We start from the raw sequence: 17897 nt of genomic DNA on the forward strand, positions 1-17897 counted from the left end.
TGGGCTCAACTCACCATTGAAATCATGTTCAAGTAAAACAATTCACAATAATACATTTTAATCAAATCCAAATTGTGCATATAAAACTTGACATTGTCGGTAAGAAAGTTTACTAACACATCCATGTAAACACATTATATATCAAACATGTTAAATAATATAAATATTAAATACTAGTTCCACTGCTATTCAATATTAAACAAAAAATATAAATATTGCAATCTTTCCGCATTCTCTAAAGTCGCTCCTCAAGTGTTTTTTTAATTAGAAAGAAAAAAAAAAAAAATCCTGCTCAAGTTAAATACAAGAAGGAAATAGCCTTTCAAATTAAATAGGGGTTTGGCTTAGTGCTATATATGTAGCTTTGACTCCATACATAAATTAGGCACCCTTAAGAAAGGAATTCAAACAGTAAGTTGAGTTTAATAAGTACCTTACATTACATATAGTATAATTAACACAAAGGATTCAAAATATTCTAAAAATAAATAAATAAATAACCTTCATATCACAGTAAAATACTTTTCTAAACCATTATTGAAGCTTCTAAAAGAGAAGGATTTTACCAAAATTTTTGTAGTTGGCGGGCGAACCGGCGAACTCTCCGACGTCTTCAGCATGAAAGAGAAAAAAAAAAAATTAAAAATTAAAACGAATTGGGCATCTAGAAAACAACGGGAGTTACTGTGCGAGAGACGTAATGCCGAAAATGACCCCAGCTTTACTCAAGTGACATGGGCAGTGGGCACTTCATCAGTTCATCTCTACGTTTTGAAAGGGCAAAAAGAAGTATAGCGTCAAAAAGTCACCCCCCATCTGGAAGGAAAACGCAAGGTAATATCTAGCATCTACGCATAGGTCGCCAGTCGCCCCTTGTTTTTCCTCTTTCTCTGCTCACTTTTATTCTTAAAAAAGCTTTCCTTCTTTTGTTTGGTTCTGTTTTCTGATTCTGGGGCTGGCTTAGGGTTAGGGTTTGGCGATGGAAGGGAGCTGGAAAATCCATCGACTCCAGCAGGTGATTGCAGCGCTGCTGATTACTTCCTTCGCCTCTCAGATCTGCGCTTCCGATGTGGTAACGTTTTCATTACCCTACCCGCTCTCTGAAAATGTTTGAGACTTTCATCTTCTTCTTTTCTATTTAACTTTTGAAATGAATAATTAATTCATGGAGTATTTGCCAAATGAATAGATCTACTACGAGCCGTTTGACGAACCTTTCGAGGGCCGGTGGATTGTGTCTCAGAAGGATGACTACAAAGGTTTCCCCTCCCTCCCCTTCATTATTTCTTTCTTTTCTCTCTTCTCTAATTTTTTAGATCCTTTCATTCCTTATGTTATGATTGATATGCGCAATTTTTTTCCTCCTCTTTTGTGTTTTGAATTCCCTCAGCCGGTCTGTTTCAATTTTAGTCGTTGTTGGCTTGGGGATCACTTTGACTGCTTTCGTCAACCTAGGATTGGAAGGTTTGCTGACATGTCTTGCTAAATAAACACTATAGTTGCTATTCACTGCCCCCCGATATTGTCTTGTTCATCCCTCTTGACGGTCGTTGTGGTTTTGATGTTGATACTGGTGCAGCCTTGTAAATGCGAATGGTGTTCTGTAGGGTCATATTAGTCGTAATCATTTCTATATATTCATAGTCCTTCTCTGAAACCGAAAATTAAACCCCCCAATAAAAAACACTAAAAGAAAAAGGTTCCAGTAATTTCCAGATCTTCCCCCAATTAATTCTGTCACATTAGCCATTGGTTGCTTACTCCTATGTGATTGCTCTACTCATTTGAAAATTATGATCTTATATTATTTTGCCTTTTCCAATTTAGGTGTCTGGAAGCATTCAAAAAGTGAGGGACATGACGATTACGGCCTTCTGGTTAGCGACAAGGCGAGGAAGTATGCAATAGTAAAAGAGCTAGACCAGGTTAGTCTCAAGGACAGAACAGTTGTCCTGCAGTTTGAGGTGCGGCTCCAGGATGGGCTAGAATGTGGTGGTGCATACCTGAAGTACCTCCGACCCCAAGAGGCTGGATGGCAACCTAAGGAATTTGACAATGAGTCTCCTTATTCCATCATGTTTGGACCTGACAAGTGTGGCTCCACAAACAAGGTGCACTTCATCTTTAAGCACAAGAACCCCAAGAGTGGGGAGTATGTTGAGCACCATCTGAAGAACCCCCCTTCTGTACCCTCCGACAAACTCTCCCATATCTACACTGCAATACTGAAGCCTGATAATGAACTTAGTATTTTAATAGATGGGGAGGAGAAGAAGAAGGCAAATTTCCTCTCTGCTGATGATTTTGAGCCGCCTTTAATTCCTGACAAGACAATTCCTGACCCAAATGACAAGAAACCAGAGGACTGGGATGAACGGGCTAAGATTCCAGATCCAAATGCTGTGAAGCCAGATGATTGGGATGAGGATGCACCCATGGAAATTGAAGATGAAGAAGCTGTGAAACCTGAAGGGTGGTTGGATGATGAGCCTGAGGAGATTGATGATCCTGATTCTACAAAGCCAGAAGATTGGGATGACGAAGAAGATGGTGAATGGGAGCCACCAAAGATTGATAATCCAAAGTGCGAGATTGCACCTGGTTGTGGTGAGTGGAAGAGGCCAACGAAGAGCAATCCTGCTTACAAAGGAAAATGGCACGCTCCTCTAATTGATAACCCAGATTATAAGGGCATATGGAAACCGCAACAAATCCCAAATCCTGATTACTTTGAGCTTGAGAAACCTGATTTTGAGCCCATTGCTGCAATTGGCATTGAGATCTGGACAATGCAAGACGGCATATTGTTTGACAATATTCTCATTGCTAGTGATGAGAAGGTTGCAGAATCGTACAGGCTAACAACATGGAAGCCAAAATTTGACATTGAGAAAGAGAAACAAAAGGCTGAAGAAGCAGCTTCTGGTCTTTCAGATGGCCTGTCTGGCTTGCAGGTAATCACCCATTCTCCCTTATATTTTAGTTTTCTTTGAACTTGGATGATTTCTTGTTATTTCATGCCCTAACAAATTTTTTGGATCAATGCTTGCAGAAGAAGTTTTTTGACCTTCTTTACAAGATAGGGGACATTCCTTTCTTGGATGCATACAAACCAATGATCATTGTAAGTTAAAGAACTTGTCTTCATTTGTACCTCTACATATCTTTTTGCTTAGTTGAGCTTGGGAGTTTCTATAACTGAGATTATATGTTTTTGTTGCAGGATCTCATCGAAAAGGGAGAAAAACAACCCAATATAACAATTGGTGTTATTGTTTCAATAGTGGTTGTTATTTTGACAGTTTTCTTTAGAATCCTTTTTGGTGGTAAAAAAACAGCGGTATGTATTATGCATTCACATAATACATTCATATCTCTGAAATCTTATACTTTCACATAATACGTCATTATACTTTGTTAATATACTTTTTATCTGCAACTTTTGCAGGCCAGCTTCAGTGAAACACACGGAGCTGGAGCTGCACCTGCAGAGACCTCCACCAATCAAGAGGAAAGCAGTGGGGAGAAGGAGGAAGACGAGCATGAGAAGGAGGATGCTGCTGCTGCCCCTCCACGTAGGAGGTCTACCAGAAGGGAAAACTGAAACTAGGAACGTCAGAATCGCCCTTGGTTGTTACTTTGCAATTTTGAGGAGTTAGGGATTGAGTGGACTGGATTTTGTTTTAAGTGATGTTCCCTGAATTTTCTTTTCTTCTTCTGTTTCTGAGTACTTATTTTGGTGTAGATTGGTTTAAACTCTAGTAATTTTGATTGTTGTTTATGCGGAATATGCTACGGGCCAGCCACGCTTTGACTGGCATGTTAATTAATTACCTTTGGTCTTTGTCCCGTTTTGTAGCGGAATGGCATTTTGTTGTGTATTAATTAAATGGAAGGCTGTGCTTGTTTACTTGATAATAAAATTAGGGGGAGTTTGGCATAACAATTTACGATGCTCAAGCGTAACAAAGAAAAGAAAAGATGTATAGATCCAGATCGCGAGAGAGAATCAAGATAAGATTTGAATCGCCATGCATTAGAAGAAGACGAAAAAGAAAAATCACCAAGAACCGCCACATGAACAAAATCCATCCTTAAAATGATGGAAACAATTTAGATCCTTAAGTATGATTTCACGTCCTACTGTCTTGGATATAAGCTTTGCAGAATCATGGCAATTGCGACACACACGGAGGTTCTTAGTTACACGAATTGTAGCACTCGGTTGTGTGGTGATGAGCCCAAAAGAAATGGCCAACATTTCACTATGCCCAATTTGAATGCACTCTCGCTCTTCCTCCACATCATGGAGACTAAAATCTGGATTAGGCCGATATCCCTCGTCTTGTATTTTCTTTACTAAACACTGTAATTCCCCATATATTCTCTCTGATCTTGGGTGGGATACATCCCCCGTGCCAAACACGTGAACTTTATTTCGGAACTCTATCCAGCTATAAGCTTTCTTAGGATTCAAACCCATGTCTCTTACTGTTTGCCTCAATTTATGAACCATCGCCCATCTTTCGCTGTTAGCATACCAATTAGAGAGTAGCACATAGTTGTCGGCGTTAAGCGGCTCCAAATCGCAGAGCTGCTCAATGACTCGCTTACCCAATACTAATTGTTGGTGGTTTCTGCAGCCATCTAGCAGTGCTTTCAGAACCTCCGCATGCCTTTCAACCTTTTGTTCCTCAATAAAGATTTTCGCCTCTTCGAACAGCCCAGCACGAGCCAGAAGACCCACCATTAGAGAATAGTTTGCAACTTTAGGTGCCTTAATGCAGTGGAAATAAAACTTTCCTTGTTCAACCATCCGTGCGGTGCTACAAGCATGGAGGACAGCAGCATATGTGAGTTGATCTATATGTATGCTCGACTTCCTCTCCATCGTGCAGAACAAATGAACTCCCTGCTCTCCTTGTCCATGTAAACTATATCCCATTATCATCACAGTCCATGAAACCACATCTTTATCCTTCATCCTCGTGAAAATCCTTGATGCATATTCAATGAATCCTGATTTAACATACATGTCCATAACAGCATTCTGGACCGTGAGATTCAACTTAACACCGCTTCTAAGCAGGTAGCCATGAATTTCTTTGCCATGCTTGTGTGCCGCCATTCTTGCACAGGCTGGTAGAACGCTAGAGAATGTGAGAGAATCAGGTTTTACCAGTCCATCCATATTCATCTGCCGAAATAATTTAAGACATTCATTGAAACCTCCTTTCTTCACATACCCATTAATAAGTGCCGTCCATGTAATGACATCTTTTGATGGCATTCGATCAAAAATTGCCCGAGCATCTTTAATACTGCCACAATCGATGTACATTTTCAAGAGAGTATTGCTGACCAACGCGTCAAACTCCAATCCATATTTCATAGCAATCCGGTGGAGTTTCCTGCCTTGTTGCAGCGATTTTAACATGCTACAGGCACCAACGGCTGTTGCCAACGCCACCGAATCTATCTCATCCCCTGAGTCAACCATTTGTTTAAACATATCAATAGCCAAACCGGGTTTGTTTTGCTTGATGTACAACCTGGCTAGCAGAGTCCAAGAAACGGGATTCCTATGAGGGGACTTCTCGAAAACCCACTTCGCGATATCAACACTATCAAGACGGCCATACATTTCGATCAAAGCAGTAACTACATAGTGGTCGGAAGAGAAGCCAAGCTTGAGAGCATGTCCATGGAGTTGTTTGCCGGTAAAAATATCGCCGGAACGCCAAGAAGCAGTCAAAATGCGAGGAAGAGTGCGCCTATCGGGACGTGCAGTACCCCGGAGCAGCATGTTTCGGTAAGTTGAAATGACAAGGTCGAAATCTTCATTAGCGAGGTGGGTTTGGATAAGATTGTTCCAAGCAAACGTGTGCTTGTCCGAAACAGGTATTTCATCGAACACTCGGCGGTCCAACGATTCACCAGCCAGCTTTGTGTTGATTCGAATATTACGGGAATGCTTGGATTGGGTAGTGCTAAGTGGGTGTTTGTCAGATATGAAAATGTAGCGCTGAATTTGTGCGTGCGCGCACGGAAGGACATACATGTTTCAGCTCTGAGTGTGATACTATCTTTGTTTCTTATATGAAGACGGGGAAGCTGGGCAGTAGTGAAAAGCGTAGGCATTGCTGTTTGGAGCGGATAAGCATTAAACCAAATGAAACAGCAAGCATTGGTGAATTGCCTAAAAAAATTAGTACGCAATATCAAAATACCTTGTCCGCCCTTCCCAAAACCGCTCGGCAGCAAACAATTAATGGCTATAGATGGGTTCAATGCAAGATGTAAAACATGGCAAGAAAAAATTCAAAGGTTGGTCAAGAAAAAATTGGTGGTCGGATTGTGATATACGGTTTGGGGAAAGAGGGGGAAGAAGAAGGTAGTTGTTGAGATTTAAATTATGGTTGAAGAGCGATCCATGGATTATGAATGATTTCTGAAAAACTTAAAGAGAAAGCCACTGGATACGAATAGAATAAGAAGAAGTAGAAGAAGAAGAAGAAGAAGACGGGGGCTAACAGGCCGAGGAAGGAGGGGGTGGGTTCAATAATCAATTAGAGAAGGAAAGAGAAAAGCAAAATAAAGATAAAAAGAAATCCGTTGAAGAAGAGAAGAGAAAGAAACGTTTCAAATCACGTGTTTTGGACAGAGAGAAAGTCAGAAGAAAAGTCAGACATTGGGGTGGGTGGATAGTGGCCTAGCAGGAGTGGGAGGTGTGAAGCAGGCGAGGAGGCTCTAGATAAGGGATACGTATCGAATAAGTAACGGCTAAGATCAGAACAGGCGTGTGGCTCGGGTGGAAAAAAGGATAGCTAATTGGGCTTAGCTGGACCAGGACGTGCAAGTGGGCTGGCCTAACAAACTGGCGAGATTAGTTAGTATAGTTGGGCTGAAATTTATATATAAAAGAGCTTACTCCATATTTTATTTTTTATTTTTATTTTTTTTTAAGATAAAAGAGCTTACTCTTTCAAGTTGCAATTCACTCTGAACCTTAAGTTTCGTTCCTTTTGGCGTAAAATATCTTGTCATAAAATATTTTTAGAGTAGTCATTTTACAGAAAAATGTTTTAGGATGAAAACATTTTCTGGTCTTTGGCGTGTGGACGAAAAATTATAAATTTTTTTATTTTTTTTTATTTTCATTTAATTATATTAACCTATAAAATGTAATTTTTATTCACAACTGAAAATTAATCATTGCGACTCACCCAGGACCCCCCAAACCCGCCTAGACCCTATCGAGACCCCGTTGGGATCAGTCCAAAGTCTTGGCAGACCAGCCCAAGACCCAATAAGGACATTTTTGTAATTTAGTACTTAATATGATTTTGCGTACATACCAAATACCAAAAAATGTTTTATGCTGAAATATTTTTCGACGAGTCTTGAGGAGGTCCCGGTGGGATCTCGAACAATGTTTTGGGTTTTTTAATTGTTTTTTTGTAACTTTCTGATGTATTTCTGTTGTGTTTCTTTGCTTTTTCGTTCAAGTTGGTTTTTTTTTTTTTTTCAATAGCTTTTGTCTCCCTTTTTTTGGCTGCTTTTATTTTGACTAAATATGAAAAGCCACTTTTTCCTATTTAGGGGGCAATTGGTACTTGCCTAATCCGCTTTATAAAACGTAGGTGCACACTATATAGAATGAAGTTTGGCGCGAATGATCTATTGATCTGTGAGGGGTAAACCCTGAGTGAATTAAAAAAAAAAAAAACAAAAAAAATTTAACCCTAATTAATTTATTTTATTTTATTGGTATTGGTTGGAAGAACCGGCCTAAGAATTTATAGCCGCAGGATTCACGGGGCTCTAGATCTACAACTGAGGCAAGACAGCGCAAACACCTACAACCGGTCCCCCGGTGAAAAAGATTTACTGTACGGATCTGGTCCTAGTTGTAGTTGTTAAAACAAGGAAGGGGGACCCGGTGGAGCTGCTACGCCGGCTAGATTCATATCTATCACAAATTTTAACGATGATGACACGGGACTGGCATGACGTATCCGTGGGAGGCTAAAGGAGAGGAGTAGTGGTAGTGTAGGATTTGGTACAAGGTGGTGACAGAAAGTTAGGCGTTAGGGTTAGTTGACACCGAACGCTAGCTTTCATGGCCATATATATATATATATATATATATATATATATATATATATTATAATACTATAAAGAGCACACGCACGCACGCACGCATTATAAATGCAAATAGCAATCTGGAAGCTTGGTGAGTTTGTTTGACCATTGCTTTGTCATTTTCCCTTCTAGTAGCAGGGCCAGGGTGGCAGCTCTTCTCCGAAGACCGCACACAGTCCAACCCAACAAAATACATGCACTGATGCACACCCATCAGCCATCAGATCAGACGACTAGGATCATCCATTACCATTACCATTACCATTACCATTACCTACTCTTTTGAGTGAGCTAGCTTGCTCTAATTATTGTAAATGCCCTGAATATTCCTTAATCAACAGCTAGCTTTCTTTGTTTTTGACCAAAACTGCAATGCACTTCAATAAATATATATAATGCATGCCTTGGCGTAGTCGCGGTTATTCAAAGATAGCTTGGATCAAAAAGCCATCCATCCATCCTAGCTAATTAAATAATGGATCAAATTAAGCCTACATCCTCTGACCAAACCAAACAATCACTTAATTAACACCGAGACTCCTTCATTCACATCTCACCAACACAGCAGCAAGGCCAAGGGGCAAGGGGCATGCACCTTCCTTTTAAGTTTTATCCCCACAAAGGCTATTGATCAGCTCCGAGAGACCGCCTTAAATCTTCTTGCTAAACCTGAATTGCCCGCAAGTAAGTTTAAGGTCTCTCTGGGTTATAAAATGAAAAAAAAAAGAAAAAGAAAAAAAAAGGGTATTAACGAAGAAGCACTCACAGTACTCTGACATGAAAAAACAAAAGTGGATCTTGCGAGCTAGACATTCTAGGAATGGAAATCCCGAACTGGATGCTTGGATCAAGAGAATTATCCAGACTAGTGATGCACTGATGGTGCTCGACATCTTTAATATTTCTCTATATATTAAGGGGAAAGATAAAAGTGCAATGAGAAGGAAATTGCATTTCGAAAGCATTTATATCTACCCAATTGTAATCAAGTTTACAGAATATTCAGGTTCTATATAAAAACCTTAAAAAGACTTATAAAAAAAAAAAAAAAAAACCAGCTCTTTCTATAAATATCATTTTCTTGATCTAATCTTGATCTTGGATTTTGAAGGAGGCTTGGTACAAGTTGTTACATGAGGGTGGTGTTCGGATAGGAGCGTCTTTTGAGGTGCTTTGGAGTGAGATTTCTTCCTTCTCTTCATCCCAAATGAAGAGAGTTTTGTCTTCTCTGTCTCTCTTATCGTTTCAAGCTTGGGCTTCCACTGATGCGATCCAACAAGCTGCGAGTACTCCTTCTGCAATTGAGGCGTTGTGCATACTACACTCTTAGATTTACTTGAACTCTCATTATTTTCCTGCTCCTCTCCCATCTCCGCTTCTTCTAATAATTGCGAAATGAACTCATCCGAGACGCGTATCCTTAGACACCCAGATGGGGTTTTCTCTATATCAAAAGGTTGACAAACGGCTGCTTTCTTTAGAAACGCATTCCTTGAATCTTTAGAGATCAACGAAAGCGGGGATTGTTCGGGTGGAGAGGAGGCGAAGGAGGCTATGGTCACGAATGAGAGCACGGATTGGAAGAAATGTTTGGGAAGAAGAAAGTACTTTTGGCCCAGCTGAAGCAGCTCATCCTCGGAAAGAGCCGGAATCTTCTGGCCAATGTAAAAGGAATCGGCACGGCACACCAGGTGCTTTGGAAACTCTACCATGATCTGCGAGACGTGGATTGGACGGTGAAAGATCTTGACGAAGCCGTCGGATTTGATGAGCTTTATGGTCGGGACAGGTGGCTCTGGCTCTGGCTCAGGCTGGAGTTGCATGCAAGACACAGGGCTTCCCATCAAGTGGAAGCACCATGGTATCATTTGGAGATTCAAGTATTTGATGATGCCCATTATCTCATAATCCGATCGATGAGCTAGCAGTAGTAGAAGGTGCAGGAGAATTTGCGCCTTGGTTTGGTTGGGAGGAGATGAATAAGAAGAAGGTGCAGGAGAGAGTTTGCGTGATTTAATATAGAGATTATTTGGGTGAATGGAAAGAGTAATAAGATTGGAAAAATATCATACTGTTTGGGTTGGATGCTGAGAGAGAGAGGGAGAGGGAGAGGGAGAGAGAGAAGGAGAGCTTGGTTTTTAGCGAGAAGACTGAGGACTGAGGAGAGGCGTGAGACCCGGGTAAAGGTTTTGGCACGTAACACATTGTACTTTGTATTTGCTTTTGTTTATTTTGAAAGTTTGACACTTTTGTTTGACTCAATTTTCTCTCTCCTCCTTTTCTCCGACGCCAATTGAGGCCAAACCATAAATAATTTTGAATCAGATCCCGCCTTTTATTAGCCTCGCTTTATTTGGTACAACTTACATTAATTAATTGTAGTCGTTTGGTATAGTGGGCCCCCCGTGTGTGTGCTACCTTTTTTATTTCATCAAACTTTATGAATCATCATCATCATCATTCTAAACTTCTGCTTTCATTAATATTATTTTATTACGTACTATTTGTTTAGACTCTTTTTTTCTTTTTCTTTAAATATATATATATATATATAAACATATTATTATTATTATTATTATTATTGGTTGAATACTGCGGTCGTCTCTACTGTTAACTTTATCCAAATGACAAAATAGACGCGACTGATTAGTGATTAGAGATTACCCAGTACTTACTACTAATTAAAGAGATCTAGAATTGCTAGAGAGATTCCACGAAGAGGATTAAAATCATTCAAAGGATTCCACTAGTATATTCCGAGCCACCTAACTTGCCGCATATCATATGGCTATTAGCAATATGTTATTATTAATTTATATGTTTATATAATATAGTTAGACCGAATTTCTATACTTTATATACAAAACAAAAGAATATCTCTTTTTTCTCCCCCTCTTGCTTCTTCATGTGCTGAATGGTCTAAGGAATGGGTGACAACACCATACAATTCCCGATGAATGTAACCCCCAGTTTTTTCATTTTGTGATTGGTCACTGTGCCTTACTTGCACCACTGCCCTTCGAAAACTGGTGCCAAGTATTCCCTTCAACGTACTTCAAAGAAAAAAGAATAACAATATTTCCCAAGAGTTGTGGGCCGGGGTTCATTAATTAATTGCATATATATAGACTAACAGCTAGTGGAAAAAGAAAGAAATATAATCTTATCTCTCAACTCTGTTAATTAGGATTAGGATTAGGATTAGGCAGGGGTAAAAACTCAAAATGTATAATTTTATGATGTATATAAGCAATGCCAAAGTGAAACAATTACAAATTAAAAGTAAGAACCTTTTTTTAATAAGAGAAAGAAAAAAAAGACAGGAACTAGTTTTTCAATGTTTTGCCCTCTCACCAAGACATTGTGTTCCTTTCCGTATCAGCCACTCTTCAAAGAGTTAGGCTGCAGACGACAAGGTATTTTGTATCTATTTGTAAACTCCTAATTAAGCAACTAATATCATTCATTTAGTCGCTGTTTGAGGAAGCAAAGCTTTACTTATTATGGATTTGGGATTCTTAAATGCTCACCCTACATCTACATACATGTTCCAACAAAATTAAATGCTAATTGCTTCTTTCATTTCCACATTTTGAATGGTTTTCATAAGGGCACACTGGCAACTTCTCTTAACATAGGAAAAATTCATAAAAACTCACTTCAAGCAAGCTCGCTTGGTGTGATTATGGGTATTAACATTATTTGAATCCAACAAAAATATTTATCTTTTCTTTATCTCATTTCTCTATTATTTATTTGAAATTATATTTATATGGTTTGTTTTTCTTAGCATTTAATTTTTTAAAAAATATATATATAAATAGTATAGGAAAAAGGATAAGAAAATTATTGTGGAGTTTATTTGAATAGGTAAACAAAAAAGTAATTCAATTCTTTATATTTTTTTTAAAAAAGAAATCCAAGGAAAACTATACTAGTTTAACACCCCTTGCCTTAGAGCTTGTACAGTGTGCATTACCAACTACTGAACCCACTAATTTTTATGTTAAACCAGTCGTTGATGAACCTTTGCTATTTTATTTTTTGTTTTTTCAAAAAAACATGCCCTTTAATTAACAGTAAATTTTCAGACTATAAAAAAAAAGAAAAAAAAGAAAAAAAGGTCAAAATAGGCGTCTCGGACCTTTCGGGGTCCAAAAAGGCAAATAGAAAACATTTTAGGGCCATTCGTGTGACTGTAACTCACCCATCATATTCGCACCTTTGAGAAGACATAATCCAACGTGGGGATGGATACGTTGATTGATTCGATCTTTGACTGGGCAACGCACGTGTTTACGTCTTAAGGAAATGCGCTTGTAGTGGCGTAAGAACAAATGTCGGCTTTGAATGGAAGTTCCATTTCGGCACGAGTCTAGAAACAGTCTCTATCATCCCTCAACAAACGCGTGACATTTTGGAACGCAGATTGGATCACATTCCTCCTTTTGTTTTCGGCCCAATTGTTTTTTTTTTTTTTTTTTTTTTTTGCAAACAAACGAAGTGAATACGATGGGCCTCTTAGGAATGAAAGCGGAAGCCCAAAACATTTACTGTCCTTTACCCGTCTCTACAGCATCTGCAGTTCTCCGCTGAGAAGAACAGGATTTATGGTTATAGAATCAAATAAACTCAGGGGAAAGACACAGAGAAAGAAATGGCGGGTTTTGGTGGAAGAAATAGATGGTGGATCATAGCGCTGGTTATCGTGTTGGTAGGAACAGCGAGGGAGCTGAGTAAGCGCTACGGATGGGACAAAGAAGGGGGAATGAACGCGTTGAGGGAATGGTCCGATCGGCTGGGGGTGTGGGCCATCCCGGCCTATGTTGGGGTCCACACCCTCACGCTGGCGCTCTGTTTGCCCTATGCCGTCTTCTTCGAGGCCGCTGCGTCTCTCATCTTCGGCTTCTTCCCGGCAGTTGTCTGCGTCTTCTCCGCAAAGGTGATGGCTGCTTCCCTCTCATTCGGGATCGGCAGGTCAGTGCCTCTTCCCTTTTCCAAGCTATCCGATACAAACAATATTCTTTTAGAAGGTCTTACCTGTTTCAACTTTCTAATTTTAATTGGCAACATCTGCAACTATAGCAACATTGCTTTAGGTGTTTATAGAAACCTAAAATTGATTTCCCATGAGTGGGGGATTTTTTTTTTTTTCCAAATACTTATATAGAAATAATAATAAACATGCTAGTCGTACATTCAACACTTGAGAGAATATGCAATGTCTCCTGGTTGATCAATGTCTTATTTTTCACTCAGTGGTGGAAGAAAGCTTGGCAGGCTCTGCATGATTTTGAATCATTTCTTGTACTCCTCTTTAGGTAAGACCACTATCTCTGAATGTAGGTGCGCATTTTCCAGCATTTTTTTTAATTGAAAACCCAAAATAAGATTCATGGAACAAGTTCATGATGTTTTCCCATGACACTTTATTGGGGTAAAATAGAGGACCTAGCTAAGGGATGTCTTGAGGGTGAATAAAAGGTTTTGGGGTAAACTATAAATTTAGAATTCGAACTCAGTATCTTTATTTCGGTACCATGTTAAATTTACCACTTGTCCCAAAAACTTAAGTTAATAGGAAATTGTGAAGTTAATCATTTAGTTAATATTTTAACATTCATAGAGCAAATGAGTTTGGAGTGGAAATGTCTGAATGGTGAAAATTGATGGTCTGGAGAGATCGAAAAGTGACTCTTGTTATCTTTGATTGATCATTTGGATTTTAAAAAAGTATAAGAAAGGGTGGAATGGGGGGACGTAATGTAGAGTTCAGTTCATGAAAAGCAGCACTAATTATTTGAGGAAATGGGAAGTTGTTATCTGCTGTTGATTGCATCTTTAAAGAGGAGTCATTTTATTCTAGTTGAATGCGGTATAAGTACAAGAGGATAGCTAGAGAAGAATGTGGGAGGAGGATTTGGATAATAAGAGCTTAATGGTGTATGAGAATTTTGTTGACTGAATAATGTGATTGGATTAAAGCTATGTTCTTTGGCCCAATTTGATACAAAAACTGTTCACATCTGCTCTTAATGCTCCATTTTGGATTGAGATCGCGTGCAATAGCACAAAAAATGAACACCTTATAAATTGTCACGTCATCAATGCAGATTAAAAGTTGAAACTTTCTCTCTTTCCAGTCGCTGACACCTACCTCTACAATGACCACCAAAGCTCCACCGTCACTCCCACTATCAGTCTACCACCACCACCACCAAAAGTTCATCTCTCTCTCTCTGTGTGTGTGTGTGTGTGTGTGTGTTCATATATATATGTATAGATAAAGGGGTGGCTGACCATCCCTTTAGCTACTTTCAGAGGAGCCTAACTACTTTTAGTGGCCAAAGAGGGTTGTTTGGACATCTGGGGTGGTTCAGCCACCACAACAGCAGAAGGGATTGGTTTGGCCACCCCCTTAAAGATCAAGTTAGGTCCGCCACCTCTAGTTAGCCTTTGGTGTGGTCGAACCACCCTCTTTGGCTATTGAGGGTGGTTCGAGTTGAAAGAAGAAAGAAGCAAAAGAAGAGAGGAAAGAAACTGTCTTATTTCCTTGATAATTCTACCCTACGGCTGTTTAAATAGAAGACCAATACAAGTTATTATGGAAATGTAGTAATTGCATATTACGATTAGAGAACAATGGTAATAAAATCAGATCCTTGAGAATAAAATCATATTAAAAGTTTGCTTCTTCATCACTCTCCCTCAAGTTGAGGCAAAGATGTCTCGCATGCCCAGTTTGTATGGAATCGGATCCTCTCTAGTTCATTTGAATTCGATATGAGCTGGTTCACGGCTAAGGTCTATTTAAACCATCTAAGGTTACAAAGTGGCCACATCATTAAAATAAGGAGCTGAGGCATGAACAACAACGTTAATGTTAAAGTGAGATCAGATAACAAGCTTAAAAAAGGCTGGAAAACAAAACTGAATAGGAAAAGACAAAGGAACAGCATTTCCATCCCCACCCTGCAAGCTGCTCAGCTTGCTCGCCACCGTTGGGTTCCAACTAGGGACGGTCATTGGGTTCCAAATCAAGGGATTCGTCCTTTTCGGCATCGAAGAGGCTGCACGTGAGGAGGAGGAGGAGGAGATGTCTATGACTTCCATGGAGAGATGTTGTTCTGAAGCTTTAAATTTGGATTGCTGCAGCCATCTGGTCGGCCATCACCCCAGAATGGATAACCCATGTCAGTGATGTCCCTGCAAATGGCTGCAATCAAACCGATTGCTCCAACTTGAATACCAATCATAGGAGCATAGAGACACCGGAACCTTGTCGAAAACCAAGAATATAATGAAGACAAGAACAAGAAAAGTAGACTGTAAGGAAAGCCAGTAATCCATTTCTGGCTAAATTCCATTTTGTTTTCCAGCATCGTTCTTTTTCTTTTTTTTAACAAAAAAAAGCTTGTTATCTAATCTCAAGTTAACATTGCCATTGGTGTTCATGCCTCAGCTTCTTATTTTAAATGACGTGGCCATTTTGTAACTTAGATGGTTTAAAATAGATCTTAGCCATGAACCGGCTCATATCCACTCCCTTTGTTGAAATATCTGCAAGTTGTGGGGTCTTCATATAAGGTGTACAAATTAATCCTGCGAGTAATTTTTCCATGATAAAATGTTTATCAATTTCAATGCGTTTAGTTTGATCATATTGAACTAAATTATGTGCAATACTAATCACAGTTATGACATAGTAGTGGCACTGTGGTGGGGAGGGTGGCGGCAACAGTGGAGTTACAGCAACCACTGTGGAGGTAGGGTTTGGTGGCTAGAAAGAGAGAAAGTTTAAGTATTGATGTGATGACGTAAATCAATGACCCATATTAGAGCTTTTGCACCGTGTGTAATACCCTAAGTATTGCACTGGATTTTAATCCCTCTGTCCCTATCCTGATTGTTGGTATCCACTTCTCCAGTTCTCCTTGATGCAAAATTTGTTTTTAAAATCTCTCTCTCTCTCTCTCACACATGCGTGCACAGTTGTCATTGAATGCTTTTACAGACATGTTGATAATGTGTGTTATTTCAGGTTAGTATTCAGGAGTTCAAGTTCAGCAATGGAGTGGGCCCAGAGAAACAAATACTTCCATCTCCTTTCCAGAGGAGTTGAGCGTGATGGTTGGAAATTTGTTCTTCTTGCCCGCTTCTCACCCATACCCTCCTATGTTATAAATTATGCCCTAGCTGCAACCAAAGTTGGGTTCATAGTGGATTTTCTACTGCCAACAATTATTGGATGCCTGCCAATGATCTTGCAGAACACGTCCATTGGCAGCCTCGCTGGTGCTGCTGTTGCTTCAGCATCTGGTTCTCAGAAATCTCAGGTTTGGTCATACGTTTTTCCTGTACTTGGAATCGCATCAAGCTTTCTTATCTCCTTGAGAATCAGAAAGTACTCCGCTGATATCTCAGCGGCTCAAGTCTCTCCCAGTGAGCATGTTGATGACTGTAATAAAGACGTTGATTCATCCCAAAGCTTGTCTGATGGACAAGGAAGCGAAAGCCTGAAAAAGAATCAATAACAGTTTACTCCAATTTTGTTGTTCTTTACATTTCTTTTGTCCCATTGACAGATAATTTGTAGTTTTATTGTGTTGCAATCTTTAATGTCTGATTTATTGGATGATGTGCTTTCTCAACATATTGGATGATCCGGTCAAATCTTTTTCACCTTTCACTTTCCTTGAAACATTTGGACTAACCGGCTTCTCTCATTGAGGATCGTTGTCCGAAACATTTAGAGGTATTGTAAAATGTATTAGAAGCTAACAAAATTGACAATGGTGAAATTAGTGAGGAAAATGCTGAGGATGGATAGTTAACTAACAGATAAAGCCTTTACACTGTTTCATATTATAGTGTGTATGTTGGAGGATATTCTCAGAATGGAGAGATTAATTCCATTTACGCCTGACCCTGGCCTCATAAATTTAGATGTCTTGCATCAAGCAAGCCTGATTTTCTGTGAAAAAAAAACATTTATGCTCACATGTGAGCTTATTGTTGGCAAGAAAAAGAATACACATTGGCTACTTCGAGCTTATTCGTTGCTACTCGGAGGATGTACAACAAGTACAACCGTCTAAGTGTCTGTTCTGTTGTCTCAATCGAAGGCAAAGTTGAAAATTCCAGAAACTTTGTTACCCCTGAAGGACTTGGAAAAGGCGCAGTCCGGCAAGAGTGAAAAACGGTTTAAACCTCTTGCTTGCAAGCAGGGCAAGGGTGACGTCCAACGTGTCAAGGAAGAGCCTTACAGTGTCGGCAAGAAAATGAAACTCTTAACTCTTTCTCTAAGTGAAAGATAAAAGGACAATAAGATTCGTTGTAAGAATTGAAACACGAGGATTTCAACACAGATTTTCTTGTTGGGTCCACAACATGCTATATATATTGAAAGGCTCTCTAGACTTCAAAAATACGGGTTGGCCATACCACATGAGCATAATGTGATTGAGGTTTTATTGTAAGTGGAAGAAAAAAAGAAAGAAAAAGTGATAGGGGTCCAATTATTCAATTCCAAGCCGCGTGTTGACAAAGCGAGTAAATGAAACAAAAAGATAATTGCATTTTTGGGTAGTTTTTTTTTGGCCCCTCGCTAAGGTCAAAATGAGTAGATAGGCTTCATGTTCAATTGTCGATTTGTGAGCAGTGACGACCACCCACATGCCTCATGGCCGCACTTTACGGTCATCAACGTCGGTCCATTCCCATCTAGAAAAAAAAACAGTTGGATTAAGTCG

The 17897-nt window shown here is 39.5% G+C and overlaps 4 protein-coding genes across 4 annotated transcripts; 2 read left to right on the top strand and 2 right to left on the bottom strand.

The window, feature by feature from the left end:
* Positions 1–738: 738 nt before the first annotated feature.
* On the top strand, positions 739–3844 carry LOC132178862 (calnexin homolog). Its single transcript, XM_059591434.2, has 7 exons — positions 739–834; positions 965–1072; positions 1190–1259; positions 1828–2954; positions 3053–3124; positions 3224–3340; positions 3449–3844. The coding sequence occupies exons 2-7, from the start codon at positions 980–982 to the stop codon at positions 3602–3604; spliced, it is 1635 nt and encodes a 544-aa protein (XP_059447417.2). The 5' UTR covers positions 739–834; positions 965–979; the 3' UTR covers positions 3605–3844.
* Positions 3845–3998: 154 nt separating this feature from the next.
* On the bottom strand, positions 3999–6587 carry LOC132178861 (pentatricopeptide repeat-containing protein DOT4, chloroplastic). The gene has a single exon (XM_059591433.2). The coding sequence runs from the start codon at positions 6059–6061 to the stop codon at positions 4061–4063; it is 2001 nt and encodes a 666-aa protein (XP_059447416.2). The 5' UTR covers positions 6062–6587; the 3' UTR covers positions 3999–4060.
* A 2507-nt stretch (positions 6588–9094) lies between these two features.
* LOC132179538 (uncharacterized) lies at positions 9095–10293 on the bottom strand. Its single transcript, XM_059592271.2, has one exon. It carries the CDS (start codon positions 10041–10043, stop codon positions 9219–9221), a length of 825 nt encoding a protein of 274 aa, XP_059448254.1. The 5' UTR covers positions 10044–10293; the 3' UTR covers positions 9095–9218.
* A 2382-nt stretch (positions 10294–12675) lies between these two features.
* LOC132179952 (SNARE associated Golgi protein family) lies at positions 12676–16800 on the top strand. The gene is made up of 2 exons (XM_059592771.2): positions 12676–13122; positions 16187–16800. The coding sequence occupies exons 1-2, from the start codon at positions 12803–12805 to the stop codon at positions 16677–16679; spliced, it is 813 nt and encodes a 270-aa protein (XP_059448754.2). The 5' UTR covers positions 12676–12802; the 3' UTR covers positions 16680–16800.
* Positions 16801–17897: the final 1097 nt, after the last annotated feature.

Source organism: Corylus avellana, chromosome 4 (assembly GCF_965113065.1).
Source record: "Corylus avellana chromosome 4, dhCorAvel1.hap1.2, whole genome shotgun sequence".
NCBI classification, from domain to species: domain Eukaryota; kingdom Viridiplantae; phylum Streptophyta; class Magnoliopsida; order Fagales; family Betulaceae; genus Corylus; species Corylus avellana.